This window comes from Pteropus medius, unplaced genomic scaffold (genome assembly GCF_902729225.1).
Source record: "Pteropus medius unplaced genomic scaffold, Ma_sr-lr_union100, whole genome shotgun sequence".
NCBI classification, from domain to species: Eukaryota; Metazoa; Chordata; class Mammalia; order Chiroptera; family Pteropodidae; genus Pteropus; species Pteropus medius.
In genome coordinates, this window is record NW_024340699.1 from 14,555,965 (window position 1) to 14,571,721 (window position 15,757).

The 15,757-nt window shown below is 60.4% G+C and overlaps 1 protein-coding gene across 1 annotated transcript in view; it reads right to left on the reverse strand.

The window, feature by feature from the left end:
- Positions 1–15,757, reverse strand: part of SDK1 (sidekick cell adhesion molecule 1) — a 384,821-nt gene that overhangs the window by 157,176 nt on the left and 211,888 nt on the right. The window contains exons 6-9 of the mRNA XM_039878899.1: positions 10,700–10,811; positions 9,862–10,052; positions 4,082–4,165; positions 625–819 (exon numbers count right to left, since the gene is read on the reverse strand). Of these exons, the coding sequence (XP_039734833.1) occupies positions 625–819; positions 4,082–4,165; positions 9,862–10,052; positions 10,700–10,811 (582 nt within the window). The remainder of the gene's footprint in view (positions 1–624; positions 820–4,081; positions 4,166–9,861; positions 10,053–10,699; positions 10,812–15,757) is intronic.

A 15,757-nucleotide genomic window follows, 5' to 3' on the forward strand; every position in this document is an offset into this window, starting at 1 on the left:
CCCCCAGCATCCTGACACTGACTTGCTTTCTCGAAAGGCTCCCGCCCCGGAGGGAGTCAGCATTTTGCCTCCCAAAGGGCAAAGCAAAGGTGCGAGTCCAGGCGCTCAGCTCTCCTGCGTCTTAGAAGGACAATCTCACAGCTGTGGGAGATTAAGAAGAAAACCCACAGATAAATTGAAAACCTTGACTTTCACATCATTACTCAGAGCGCTCGAGTCTTTGTTACTTACAAAAGAACCATAACCGTCCAATAAAACGACAATAGAGAATGAATGTTTCAAAAAATGGAAAAAAGCTCAAAAGGAGACAATTAGCAGCGAGCGCCTCACTCAGCCGTCTTCCCAGCTCTGCCCAGAAAAACGGGGTTTTCCCCACTTCTCTGTGCGGGGGGCTCACGTGCTGGCAGCGTCCACGCTTGTTAAGATGCGGGACGGCCGGCGTGCTTGCTGCCCGCGGCTTAACGGCGGGTTAAGGTGTGCCGAGGCGTGGCTCTCCTCAGCGGTCACCTCAGGCCACTGCCCCTGTCCACATACCCCAGGGGACCGGCCAGATGTGACTGTTTTCTGCGTGTGCCACGTGGGCAGGGCCGGGGGGCGCTGGCCCAGCTGGTGGGCAGTACTCACTGGTGACGGCCAGGTAGGTGTGGGTCTGGATCTCCCCGCCGTCGTTGCTGGCGAAGCACTGGAAGATTCCGGAGTCATCGGGCCGCAGCTGCTGGATGCGCAGGCCTCCCCCTGGGAGCACCCTGTACCGGGGACCCTGGAGCGTGCCGATGGGGACGGCGTCCTTGTACCAGCGCAGCGTGGGGGTAGGGGCCCCTGCGTGGCAGAGGGGACAATGGGGCGTTCGAGAAGTTAACTTCCAAGCATCTCACACATGAGGGACAAACGCGACATTGTAATAGGCACCTATCAGTCCTTCTGGACACCCCGTTCGGTGGGATTTTTCTTGTCTTCCATGAAGGAACGGCCACAGAGAGGCACCGAGTAGGGATGGCGGGAGTGGACCCCCAGCACCGCTACAGACTGTCCAGGTGGCCTGGGCCTGGTGCCCGTCTGGACGGAAGGCACCTCGGGGCATGGGACTTCCAGAGAGACGGGGCCTCCACTCTGCCTAGCTCTGCCACTCGGGGCTCGGGGACAGTCACGGGGCTGGAGGCAGGAGGCAGCCAACTCCCAGGTTGCCTGGCCACCGCGGGCAGGGCAGCCGCCCGCCCTGGGCCCTGCTCCCTTGCGTTTGGACAGGACGTGATCATTGCGACCTCAAGCGGGTGTTGGGAGGTGTGCTGCGTCAGGCCGTATAAAACCGTGACAGCCCGGCCCATGGGCAGTGAACCCTGAGGGCACGCTCACGGTGACAGCTAACCCCAGTAACGACGAGGGCCGCCTTTCACGCACCCTCTACAGAGGTGGATGTCACTGATCTAAGTGAAGTCTACTGAAAAAGCGGTTTATCAGGTCGAGCGACAAGCACGGAGATGCATTCAGTAAAGACAGAGCAGACGCCGGCCGCATGACATCGCACACGCAGGAAGGGCTGCGATGGCCCGAGACACACGTTTGGACACCGATGACACGGAGGGGCTGCAGGGCGGGTGTTTCCTGTGCCCCAGGAGCGCATCGGGCCGAGGGCGTGGCCAAGACATTGACCAAGAGGATGGGTGGCTCGGACTGCGGCTGGGCGCCCAGCGGCCGCCCCCAGGCCTCCTTCCTCGTCCTGATGACACAGTGAAATCCCCGGCCCAGAGCCAGCTCGCCCCGACACAGGGCACACGCAGGGACCAAGGGCAAGCTCACAGGGGCACAACCTGGGCTGGAAGTACAGGGACTGTCCCCAGGCCGAGAGCACAAGGGCCTGTGTTGGTCCCCGCTCGGCGCGGTCAGCACACGCAGCCCAGGTCGCGGCGTGCGCACTGTCCCCCTGGGGCCTCACCAGCCTGGACCAGCCCCGACCAGCTCCTCTGGCCTTTCTGGGTGGCTTGAGTGACCGGCAATAGGAGAAAACTGCCTCATTGGGCTTTCTGCCTGACCCTCCTTCAGCCAAGACGGGTCCAGCCGCCCATGAGGGGTACACGGGGGGCCTGGAGAGGGCGCACGAGGCGGCAGAGCCCAGCTCTCGAGACCGGACTCTGGTGGGCACGCCTGTGCTTGTGGGCCCGTGGGAACAGAGCGGAAATTCCCAGGCTTACTTCTACGTCCAGACGGTGCTGTGCCTCAGTTTCCCGAGATGTAAAATGAACTCTGACAAAACACGTCTTCACACGATTCCGGTGAACGGCACACCAGAACTCCCTCGATTTCAGACGCGACGTATGTGTGAGATGTCTTCTTTTAATAAATAAAGTTAATGTCGCGGAATATTTCAAGATAATGTATTCTCAGATTCTGTTCTTTGCCTTAATTATGTTTCCTGTCACTTTTCATTAAATCAGGAAATTAAAAAAAATCCATTTCAAGGTAAAAGCATAACCAATTTGTGTAAAATCTCATAACAGCAATTACACGATGTAGCTTTCCCAGGGAAGAACCACTTTGCATGCCGCTGCAGTTTCGCGGTCAGACTTAGAGGAAAGCGGTAAATCACACGACGGCCACGCGACGTCCAAGGACCCGATCGACACGTGCGTTTGACTCTGCACTGAGCGAGCAGCGTACCCCGCGAAGCCACGCACGGAGAGCACCCTCTAGCCAAGCGGAGAGCCTGACCCGCCATTTACCGGAAACACGGTTAGTGCGCGGAAAACGAGGCGTGCCCCTGCTCCGTGACCACTTCCTGTCACAGACGAACCGCGTCCCCTGCCAAACGCTCCCGTTCCAGAGTCGCTGCCACAAAATGCTGCTGTCCACACGAGACAGGGACCAGGCCCCTGCGGTGGTGAACGTGTCCCGTGGTGAATTCCTGTTCTCGTCCCTCCTCCCCGTTCCCCCCGCCCCGGGGCCGTCCTAGTGGAGCGGGGACAGAGGCTGGCGCCGGCCCTCGCGGCCAGGTGCTGTGCTTCAGGCGCCGCCGTCGGCACCCTGAGGAGCGACACCGCCCTCCCTTGCGAAGCGCAAGTGACTGCGGGCTCCCCCAGCTCCGGGGTGCCGGCCCTGGGTCCCAGGGGGTTTGCGGGTGTCCCGGCCAAAGCTTGTGGTGCTGGCCGACGGCTCCAGGTTTGGACCCTGCCCCACCGCCGTGTGGCCACAGCCAGTCACCTGCCCAGTGTTTGACGAGCGGCTCGCATGCGCCGGACACGGGGACGATCTTACAGGAAGGTCTCGCTGCACCTTCCAGGCTCTGTGTCGTGGGCGCGTCGCGGGCCTTGTTTTCTGGGGTTTAGTTTTTGTGTGTTAGTTACGTGAGAAGACAGTTCTCTTAGGGAGCCATTCTGAAGATTTACTGAATTGTTAGTGATTCCAACCGCCAAGCGCTTGGAAGAAAACACATGCCCTTAAGATGGACGGATATTAACACTTAACAAAAGGGTCCTTTCCATTTCCTGACAATCTCTAGAGCACTAACAGCTTTCCTTAATGAAATGGCCTTTAAAAGCCTGTCTCTGTTGGGGGCCTGAGTATCATTACTTGTGCTGCTGGACGTGAAACGGTGACCGTAAACAGGTCGTAATCAAAGCACGGGACGAGGGGTGGGGCTGCCTGAGCAACCGAGGTGAAGCCGACCCGGGGCTGCACAGGTGGAAAGCGGGCAGGCTCCCTGCTTGGAGAATTTGCAGTCACCTCTCTTCCTGTGGGGCGGGCGTGGTCGCCAGGGCCAGTCACCCCTGGGAGGGGCTGCAGTTCTTGCCCCAAGTCTTGGGGGCCAGGCTCTCGTGGAATCGGAGCATCTGAAGAGAGTCGAGAGGACGCGGCTAGGCTGCCTTGGGTAAATATCGTCATCCTGCTTTGCAGGCGAAGAAGCAAAGGCTCGGCAAGGTCAAATACCTTCCCCAAGGTCATGCGAAGGGCACTGAACTCTACTCTGCTCCAAAGTCCTTTCTAACGATCGCACTCGACACGCCCAGCGAGGACGATTTGGCCCCGGGAAAGGCCGTGTCTACTGCCCCGCCTCGCGGCCGCTCGCCGGTGGCCTCCCCGCACTCACCCATGGCGTGACACACGATGTCCACGGTCTCGTCCACCTCCGCCACGATCCGGCTCGCGGGTTCAGCAGTGAAATATGGCGGCTCTTTAAACGAGAAAACACAGAGGAGCCCTGAGCAAAAGAGGCCTGTTTCAGAAGGGCCCACAGCCTGCGAAGGGCCGAAGCCCTTTAGAAACTAGTTTTGAAAACTTCAGTTACTGCCCACAAACTCAGAATCCAGTGAGCAGAGGCTCAAGGCGATTGACATGCTCCGTTTCTGAAAGCAAATAACTACTCCGGGCCATGGCTACTTTGCAGTCTATGGGCCTGAATCAGGGACCATCCTAATTCACATTTTGAAGCACTGTCCCGAGAGGTTCGCATAGGTTCATCGTTACAGCACAGGACTGCAGAGGCCACGTCGCTTCGGTGCGCGTCGTGAGGCAGGTAGGGGTGCCAGGGCCAGGCTGTATATTTTCTAAAGTCCTAGTAGTTCTTCTTCTCCAGAATATAGACTTTATACCTCAACGGAACACAAAGTAACAGCTGAGAGAAAATACGAAAGGGCCTCTCATCCGTCCTTAGCGGCAAAGGACCCTGAGCCACTCGCATCTCTCCAGATAACTCTGCTCGCCTATTCAACCGAAAAACACAGAGATTGTATTAAACAATGAATTTCCTTGGAGAGTAAATTGTAATATTTTTCTCGGTTTATTCAGCAGGAACTCAGCAGTGGCATGGCCGAGTTCCTTGCGTGTTTAGGTGGTAGTGATTTCATTACCATGATAACGAAGGCTGATGTACTCGCTTTCTGTGTGATAATTAATTTCTGGGCAGCGTCTGCCAGAGGGGTCCGTGCTCATTTTAACTACGTCGCAGGTGGATACCACAGCCTGGCCTGCCTCCTACAGAGGCGGTGCCCTTAAAACAGGGTGCAATCGAAAAGAGGAGAGAGAGGAACGGACACTCAGCATTTCAGAGAAATGACTGAGGAGCAGAGGCTGAAGCTTCCTTGGAGGCGAAGCGAGGTATCGATTTCGCAATTGCCCGGATCACCCGAGCGGCAACGGCCTGCCCGAACGACCTGGGCTGGCGGCGGCGGCCATTCCCTACGTGGACGCAGGACCACGTTCGCTCCGCGTGCTTAGGCCCGACCCAGAGAAACGCTGTGGACACCAAGCGGCCCTCCCGCTGGCTCTCGCTGCGCCCCGACACGCTCCCTGCGCCCCGACACGCTCACACCCAGCCCGTCCAGCGGTGACAGTGACGGCGGCGTCATTCCCATCCTGATGCTAGGGTCATCGCGTCCTGCGAGGCTGGGGTGCAGGCCACGCCCCACGGCCGTCAGCGAACGCCACAGTCGCACCCACAGCCGCGATCCGATTGAGGGGCGTGAGGGGGACAGGAACAAGCAAGTTAAGGCGTCTGTGATTAACTGCAGCTTCCTTTCTAAGACGAAGCGCTCTGAGTGGGCGGTGTGTCCCTCGCAGCTGCAGGGAGAGATGGCAGAGCTCCCGTGTGTCCCTCACTCGGCTTCCCTCAGCGGGGACGTCCTGTGAAACCCTGGTCCAAAGTCACAGCGGAGACACGGACACCGAGGTGGGCAGCACACTCGCTCACTCTCCCCGGCGTGCGTGTGCGTGTGCGTGCGTGTGTGTGCCGAGCCCATGCAGCGCTGTCACCCGCGTGGGTCTGGGCGTCCGGCAGTCCCGACGCAGAGCGGTCCAGCACCCGGCTCCCTTCCTGCCGCTGCCCGGAGCCGCGCCCACCACGCCTCTCTCCCCGCATCGCCATCACCCGCCGGCTTGACAGTCCCGCCTGAGTGGGATCGCACGTGCCCTTGAGCTTCGTGCAGGACGAGTTACACTCTGACGATGAAAATCCATCCACGTAAACCGTCCGCAGTCACAGGCCCGGGCAACGCCCGCGTGCTGCTTCCGGGGCCGATCGGCCCCCGCCGACCCCCGGGGCTGCTCCTCCTCACTGCAGGGGACCCAGGCCGGGGTCAGAGATGAGGGGCACTCTTCACACAGGGGCCCAAGCTGGCTCAGTCTGAATAACACCTGGCTCTAGGGCTGGTGGTGTGTTGGGGACCTTCAGGCTCGGGCAAGGCCACTGCTGAGCACCTCCGTCCCCCACCCTAGCCAGTGACCGTGGCGACGGGCACGAGAGCGCCCGCTCCACGCACTCCGTGGCACCAAGCTCCTCGGGCACCGTCTGAAGGTCGGCCTGCCATGCTCGCCAAGTGCCTCTCTCTCCTCTGGAGCCAGCGCCCAGGGAAGGCCAGGGACTGAGGCGCTCGCCGCGCTCCAGAAAGTACTGCAGGCGGCTGAGCCAGCCGGGTAGGTGTGGCGCTGCCCCCCGCCCCCCGAAGGCCCACCCACGGGTCTGACGATGCTCTGCCGCCCCCACCCTGACCGTCTCAGCCCCCGAGGCCACCTCCGCGCCCCCAGCTCCTTCGTGCAGAGGCGGCTACAAGGACAGAGGCGGGCCGCGCTAGGCCAGACCGCGACAGGCGCGTGCGGGGACAGCTGGGGGGCCGTGGGAGGGGCCGTCCTGCGCAGGGACAGGCCTGGCCGCTTTCGCTTCAAGGGCAAGTGCGCGTCTCAGCCAGCCGCCACGACGCTTTCCAGGAGGGCCGCACGGCCCACCTGGGTGCGCGCTGGGCTTAAAACCTCATCACAACTGCAGCCGATAAAACGGGGGGCTGAAACTAACACTTTCATCGTTTTTGAAAGACTATGACGACATCAGGACAACGTTCTCGCCCCCTGTGAAACTGGGTGCTTGGGAAAGGCTGGCCACACTGCCCGTCTTCGTGGGCCGGGGACCTCGGACAGCTCCTTCAAGCCCCGCAGACCAGGGCTGGGGGCGGGGTACCTCTGAGGCAGCCCCAAACCAGGGGCCTCGAACAAGCGCCCCGCTCTCCAAAACGCCAGGGGGATGAAGCGCGGGTGCCGGCTCCACCGAGGCACCGCGAGCATCCCCACGTTCACCCGCCCGACGCCGGGCTGGGGTCTGTCCAAACCGCGGAGTCTGAGTCGCGCGGCCTGTCCTAGTGGGGCTCGCCAAAAAGCCAAAGACGCCCCGGTCCCGCCTTCCCTTCCCCTCCAGAACGGCTGTCTCAGAGAGCAGCAAGCCCCACGGGCTGCCTGTGATTTGTCGCACCATACACCTGGGTGCCTGTGTCCACCGTGCTGGACACGTCCCCCAAGGGTGTCTGCCCCCAATAACTGGGCCCTGTGAACACGCTACGCTGTGCTGCACGGCAAGAGGGACCTCACGGACGTGACCAAGGTCATCAGCCGCAAAACGGGACGATTAGCTCGCATTAGCTGCTGAGTCCGATCCTGTCACAGGAGCCCTGAAAAGCCCTTCGAAGCTTCCAGGCAGAAACGGGAGGGAGGAGGCGGGGGGAGCTCAGAGACATTGGCACTGTGAGAAGCACTTGGCCTGCTGCTGGCTCTGCAGATGAAGGTGGCCATAAGCCAGGGGTGCAGGTGGCCTCTAGAACCCGGGAATGACTCTGGACAACAGCCCAGAAGGACGCGGGGCCTCAGCCCCACAACACCACAGATGGGGTTCTGCAGCCCCCTGATGAGGGGCGAGGGTGCTGGGGGACCGCCTCACCCACCAGTCCATCCGGCGCTGACTGCGGGCTGTCCCTGGTGGGTCACGCCCCAGCACAGAGGGTGCCAGGGCTCCAGGGGCCAGAGAAGGCCGCCCAGGCGCCCGGCTCGCCGCATGGGGGGTGGGGTGGGGGCGCGGGCGGCAGGCGGGGAGGAATGTCTAAGACAGAGGGGAACTCAGAAGGCTCCACCTGCGTCCTGGGGCTCCCCAGGCCTCTGCCTGCAGGCAGAGCCCTGACTGGGGAGGGGAGACCCCAGGAACGGAGCGGCTTGGCAGGCAGGCTGGCAGGCGGGGTGAGCAGGCGCTCCAGGCTGTCTCAACTTGTCCAAAATAACTGGAAGCTGGTTGTCCCTAAGTGCGCACGGCAGCTCCTTCCACAGCTCCGCCCTGTGAGGCTGGCGCCGTCTCCGAAGACCCCCACTCACGGCGGCCGGGCTCGGGGTGACCACCTCCTGGGCCCCTCTCGATGGACAGAGGCACTTCAAGACTTTCCAGGATGAGTCGACCACAGAATCCCACCCGTCGCAGCAAATTCTCATGAGTAGAAGGGGATTTAGTCGACGCCGCCAAGTGTGTTCTCACGTGAGAAGCCGGACCGCGGAGGGGCGCTAACTCCGGAGAAGACGGATGCCCCTGCTTTGGGGTTCAGATGGCAGTGCCAACCTGCGGTTCCATCCACGGATTTACACACTTTTCAAAGGAACTGTGATGAAAACACATTGCAGTTTACAGGAAGATAAATTCCTTCTCTTGTTTAAATTACCTTAAGATGTTTTAACGCAGTGTAGTCCTGTCTACTGGAGATGTATACGTGGCGAATTTTAATTTTGGTTCAATCAGTAACGTGCTGGGCGTACGTAGCTCTAGGTCAGCCTGAGGAAAACGTCCCCGCAGGCGTGGGCTGTGCCATCGCATCTGCAGCTGAAGCACGCGTGGGAAGGGCGGCGGGGGCCGGCTCGGACCCCCAGGGCAGAACGGTGCCGATCTGCGACTCGGAGCCTGCCCCCTGGGACCCTGCCCCCTGGGACCCTGCCCCCTGGGACCCTGTCAGGATCCTCATGCGGTTTTAGGGGCGGATGGCGGATCTGCGTCACGGGCGTTTGGCAGAGTCATCTTCAGGCCACTTCCTAATGGCTTAAAGGAACGTGACACTCTCAAGGCGAACTGCTTTCTGTGCGTGTTTCTGGACACGCTTGCTAATTTTTATGACAATAGAAGCTTTCTTCTCCCGCGTCTGCACAGCGGGAGCTGCGGAAACACAGGATGAGAGGGGCCAGCACGCCCCGAAGGGCTTCCCGCGCGGTCCATCCCTCCTGGCCTCCGCTCCCCTTCTTCCCGGGGACAGAAGCGGGGCTTCTCCTGTCTGGAGCCGGCTTTGAAGGCGCGTCTTACCTGCGGCGGCCGCCGCTCTGCTAGACAGGTCACTGCACCTGTGACCCCAGCCACTTGAGAATAAAAGTTATTACAGGAGCCGGACAAACGAGAGACTTAGAGGCACTCACCTCGCAGTTCAACGTGATCTTGTAGTCTGAGGACAAAATGAGGTTCCCCTGGCCCCCCCGCACACCCCCCAGCACAACGCATCAGAGCTACTTGAACGTGCCGAATGTCAGCTTTCTGTTCCCCTTGTTCAGGACGGACACCTGGCTCACATTCTAGCAAGCATCTCTGTTCTCGTTTTTTAATTTAACGAAAGGTAACATTCGACACTTTCTAACTTTCTTCTTGGTCAAAAAATAACAGTAATAATCTCTGAGCACTGGTCATGACAGCCGAACAAGAGTTGTAGAAGAGCTTGGTGGCATCAGGGCCGGCACAGGGAGGTGACATAGCTTGGTGGCCCCGCACAGGGAGGTGACGTACAGGACAAGGCTTGCACCCCTGCTGCCCTAGTTTGATCACTGGATGTATTCAGAACATCAACTCTTTGGATTTAACGAATGTATGTTGTTGGGAAAGAAAAAACAGGATCAAACGTGGATGACAAACTCAACTTCGCCTCTGCTTGCGAAATGACAAAATGAGCTGGAGCAGCGTGGGGCAGCTGTGTGGTTCCCGGACCATCTGTGAGCCGCCCCGCCCCCTCCCCGCCCCCCCCCACCTGCCCCGGCCCGCCCTCGGCCTCAGCCCCGCCCCGACCCGCCCCCTGCCCCCCGGCCCCCCCGGGTTACCTATGATGGACAGGAAGGCCTGCGCGCTGGCCGGCGCCGAAGCGCCCCCTCTCCGCGCCGCCTCGCAGACGTACGCCCCGGTGTCCGAGGACGTCGGGCTGCCGATGGTGAGCTGTCTCCCGAAGCTGTGAGTCCCGCTGGCGATGGTCACCCCGTTTCTCCTCCAGGTCACGCTCAGCTCCTCCGCAGGCCTGTGAGACGGGGGCGCGAGTGGAGACGGCTGTGAACCCCGACGCGGCAACGCGATGTCGGCATCGGCACAAGCCCGTCGCGGCCGCTCCCGCCGGGAACCGCGGCGGGTCGAACGGGGGACATCGCGGTCAGTCCGGCTCTGTGTCCCTCACGCTGGCATCGGCGCCGCGCCCGCTCCGAGGCTGCTGAGCAAGGGCAGCCAGCTGCAGCCACAAGCCGCAATGGCCCGTGGGCGCTGGTGGCTCCGTGTGCGCAGGGAAGCACGGATAAAGTCAACGCGGCCGGGGATGCGGCTGGACCTCGCTGCTGGAGCGACCCGGCCAGGCCGAGAGCACCCAGGACCCGCGAGGGGACGAGCCAGCCCTGCCCTCGCGCCCAACGCCCCTCCCTCCTCAGCCAGACTCTCAGAGGCGCCCCCGGGACCCACAGCTGCACGGGCTCGCCCCGCTTTCCAGGATAAATGCCCTGGGCGATACCAACACGGCATGGGGACCCAGCCCCCCAGCCTCCCGTGGATGCTGTGCTCACAGCCCCCGGGGAGCACGACGCCCCTCCAGGGGAGCAGTCACCGCCGGATGGGGCTTCCCGCGCACGGCCTGGTCAGTCATTTCCAGTCAGCGTCCCCACTGCAGGGCTGGCCGCATACCTGGCATTGGCTATGCACTCCAGGGTGATCTCGCTGGACCCGGCCACCACGCTTCTGTTGCCCGGGGGAATCGCGATGACAGGGGCCGTGGTTTCGCCTGCGCCAACGTCTCCTGTGGCAGAGAGCACAAGTCCACGGACGCTACTGAGTACAGACGGGATGAGAGTAGGGATCGCATCCAGCCACTGCCAGGACACCCAGCCCGCCTCCCACGAGGGGCCCCCGGTGGGGCCTGGCCCTGGTGCCCGGAGCCCGGGGCGGGAGCCATGGCCCCAGCCTCACACACGCGTCCCGCCTCAGAGCCAAGGGGCCGAGAGCCTCACGCTGGTGCTTGGGACAACGTGCGGGTCGAGGCTGCTGACCAGTGAGCACGTTCCAAAAAGCCGGCTGGCTTTGTTCTTTCCTAATGGACTGAAGACTTTGCTTATTGAGTTACCCAGTCTACCCACTCTTTTAAAATCTGTTCAATTCTACAAATTGGTCGGGCATTGGCCACTCGGCGAGGCACGTGGCCGAGAAAGTGACCGGCCTTCTCATGGCCTCAGTGCAAACACACACTCAGCAGAGCCCTTGGCGCCGACAGCGACTCCCAGGCCCACTCTCCTGAGAAGTGACAATCCCGAATTATCTGCTGTGTGAGCATCAAATGATAAATAATTCAGCTCCTACCTCTGGTGACAAGGGAGGAAAAATTACGACACATTTTTGCTACTTTTCTCTAAAAGGCATGCGATATCAAACTTCGGCAACCCACGGCAAGCTTGATGGTTGTTTATTTAGGGAAAATGAAGACCGATCAGACGTTTCCAGAACAGGAATGTCAGTGAAGGGTGGGGATGGAAGAGACTGGAAGTACAAGTCAATTGAAGTTCTTGCAAACGCAGAATGTTTCATGCAGCACCCATGCTGGCCAGACCGGCGCCCCCACGCGCGGCTGGAGGGACCCGGGAACTGAAGGGCGCTGGCCTGCGGGGCCACCGAGACAGAAAGGAGGACCGGCCCGATGGACGGTGCCTGCCACAGTGCTCACTGCCGAAGCACCGCGTGACGCCGAGCCAAAGGGCCACGTGGATTAAACGCGGGAGCTTGGTGCAGGTGGAGCCGCCAAGCCCAGCTCAGGCCTCCACGCTGACTCTGCCGCCGGTCTTCGCGCATCTTTAGGTCTCCTGGGACGCTGCCTTCCTCGCCAAACTCTTTGCCCCCGATGCCACCTTGCAGGGCTGCTCTGGAGACCTCCCCGCTGACGCCCGCCTGGAGGGGCGGTGGGGCCGGCCGGCCGGTCCCTGAGGAGGTGCCAGGGTATAGGCACATTCATGATGGGACACAGGACGAGAGCTGAATGCCAATCAGATGAACGAGCCACCTGTCATCTGTGAAAGGCGCCGAGGAGGGAAATGACCCAAGAAGCTAATAGCTCTGTGACGTGCAGGAGAGAAGCAGCAAGGGGCACCAGGGCATGGGGATAGGTGCTAATTGGGCACTAATCACCGCTCAGCCACAAAGGCACACGAGGGAACCCGTGCTCAGCACTTGTCGCTGCCCGGGGAGGGGGACAGTCCCCTGGCCCATCAGCCTCGGCTGCACACTGACCCCGAGGAACCGCACACGAGGCAGATAAGCACCGGGGCCGAGCTTGCGGCCCTCGAGGGACACGTGGGACAGGCTGCACGTGCCAGCCCATCGCGGATTCAGCTGCCGTGACGGAAAGATGGAGCTGTTCGCTGTGATTCACACGGGACGGTAAATTTCTGTCACCCTTCAGCACAGACACACCATTCAATGGACCCTCACGCTATGGGGCGGGCGGGACGAGGGCAGCGACCTGCTCGATGTGGAGTGGCAAATGTCCACCTCTTCTCAAGCCCGGGCCTTCTGACCCGGCTCCCGTGTCCTTTCTTGTGAAGGAAGAAGTACCCAGGGAGGTTGTCGGAGACGTAGGTGCAAGAGACGCAGGCGGAAACGTCACGGTCCCTAAAACAACTTGTAGGCACACACGAGGTCACCGGGAAGGCGACCTCGGCTCCTGGACACTGCCACGGCCGGACAGAGGCGCAGCCGTCCGCCTGCGAAGCCCGTGCATTCCCCAGGGAAACAGCGGCAGCATCGTTCGGGACAGTGGCGAACAGCCGGGCCGCAGTCCCCGACGGCAAGGCGAGTCCACGGTGCTGGCGCACTTTCTCCTTTTAAAAAGTTTTCAAATTCAGTTGAACTCACGTGTGCACGTGGATCTAAAAGAACATTATAGGGAGGCTCGAAAGGAAATGCAACCCCACCCCCCAAGGGGACGTTTGGCTTCTCAAACTCAGGATCGTTCTGAGGGGACCCGGGACCCGGAAGCCCGGAGAGCAGAGGTCCTTCCCCTGTGGCCGTGCATCTTCGGGGAGGGGCACCCCGGCCTGTGCGCCTGTCCACCTGCCCGGCTTTTAGCTGCTGAGTGTCCGGCACGGCTGTGCGGGAGGGGGCAGGCCGTTCCAGATCCACGAGATTCACTCATGGCCCCGTTTTCAGCCGTGTGAGAACCAGCTTCTCTGTGACCAGGTCCGCTCCAGGTGGCCCCGAGCCGACACCTCCTCCCCACGGCCATTATCCCGCCACCCGAGGCTGCTTCCGGTGCCGGCTTCGCCTCTCCCCTTCCTTCTGTCGGGGGACCTCGGGCTCTTCGCCCTTTACTGCTTTCTAGTGGGTCTTTACTTCTAAGCGAGAGGAGATAATGGATGTGCATTTTTAACCTGCCATGCTGACTTTCCTACCGCATTTTTTCCACATTCCATTTTTAGAAGAAAGATGCATAGGAGAATAAGGCATTCTTAAAAGACTAAAGCCACCTCTTGATTTCCGCTCTTCTCACGGTATCTAGGATACAATGAGCATTCGGCAAGTAGTCAGAGACTGGTTAATCTTTCATAAATATTCTGCAATAAGGAGCCACGACTACCTCTACCAGGAACGTCGCCCTCTCCTTCAATGTTCTACGTTCAAAGACATTTTTAAAATAACATACATCACCGTGTTAAGAATTATGTCCAAGAAGAATGAAAACAAAATGGGAAGAGGGAAGGGAACTATTTATTAAGCTCCGCACGGCACTAAACGTTTTGCTAAATGTTTACATTTACGAGTGTTTCCCCATTCGGTCTAACAAGCTAGTGAGACAGCTGTTATTATCCTTTTTAGGGATGAGAAAATCGAGGCCCAGAGCCACATGACTTCACACCCGTGGGAAGGGTTTCAGCGACCGAGGTCTTCGTCCGAGGTTCGTGATCTTCCCTCTACGTGACACAGTTTCCCCCTCATAGAAACTCTGCCTGTGCTCAGTTAACCAGAGTCGACTCACTGGGACTGTCCCCCAAACTTCCTTGGTTCGGACAGCGCTGTAGCGTTTCTGGCTGAACACTGCTCGGGCTGGTGCCGGGTGGCTAGAGGGGGCGACATGGAGTCCGGGACGGTTTCTGCGGCGGTCAGCCGCCAGCGGGCACCGGGCAGCCTCTGAGGCAGAAAGGCGAAGGCTTCCGACGGGGCTCTTTGCAGATGTAAAAGTCACAGCAGACGGAAATGACCCCCAATCCCGGTTAATCCCCTGCCCTGCGAACTGCTTAAGCGCTGCAGGGCTGAGCAAGGAGAAGTCGGCCAGGTTGCATTTAATTAAAACGTACATTTAAAGAACATCAGATCTCTCAAACAGAAGAAGAGGTTCAAAGTTCACCTGAGCTGCCGAGCTGTGAAATTCCTGACATAAAGCCGGCCGATCGCAGCCGGGCCCAGTGCCCCAAGTGGGGGTGCCCGCATGACAGTGGACGGAGGCGCTGGGCACACAGGGAGCGTGGCAGGTGGTGCACTGGACCATGAGGAATGTGGGGAAGGGAAACTTTGGAGACAGTGGGTGCAGGGCGCTCCGGGCAGAGGGAACAGCTCGGCGTGGGGGGCCACATGGAGCTGGTGGGGCTGGGGCGGGGGGTGCAGGGGGAGATGGGGGATGAGAGGGAGTGGGGGGCCTCCCAGGCCACGGGGCCCACCCGTGAGTGGGAAGTCGCCAGGAGGGCTGGGGCAGAGGAGCGATGTGACATGACCTCGTTTCCAAAGAGCCAGACTCTGGAGACTGAGGAGGAGCTCACTCTGGAGGGCAGGGAGGACACGGGTCAGCCAGGTGACCACGAGGGCCGGTGCAAGGCGCAGGACGTTTGGACCGGGCACCGGAGGTGGTGACCAGACTCAGGACACTCTTCCCAGGCACAGCCACACCCTCTGCTGACGGGTCAGACGGGGGGTGACAGTGGGGCGAGCTGGAAGACGGAAGTTGCCATTCGTGACACAGAAGGACAAGGGTGGCTAAAAGGTTGTGGGGGACAACCCAGGAGCTTGGTTTGGACGTGCCATGTGGGGGAGCCTGGCAACCTCCAGGCTCGTCGACGACCCCGGGCACCCTCCACGCTCTGCCTCTCTGCTCCCAAGTTCACGCACCTATTTTGTCTACACGACCACTTCTTCAGAAAGCTGGCCGGTCCTCAAAAACGAAACGAAAACCAGACCCGCCACGTGATCCAGCGGCTCCACTCTGGGTAACGCCCGCAGGAAGCAGATCTCGACAGACATCCGCCCCCCAGGCTCGCTGCGGCGTTTTCACTGTGGCCAGGACGAGCAAGCGACCCGTGCCCGCGGACAGACGAGCGAAGACAACGTGGTGTGTGTACGCAGCGGAGTACTCCTCGTCCACGACAAAGAGAAACCCCACCGGCCGCGAGCATGGACCTCGGGGCGCTATGCGAAGGGAGGTGACTCAGAGGGCGGACTGGTAGTTACCGGGGGTGGGGAAGGGGGTGAAGACGGCTGACAGGTTCGGACTTCCAGTTACGACGTAAATAATGCCGGGGCGTGATGTTAAAATGTTGCTCGGCATTGCCTAACATCCACCTTACAGTGAGACCACCCAGGTGGAGAATTTCTGGTTCAAGGTCGGACTCCCAGTCAGTTACAGGGGGAGGGACGAAACCCAACTCTCTGCCCCTTCATCGTAAGGAAAAAGAAGGGAAGCTGCCTGCCCTTGGGCGGGTGACTAGACGG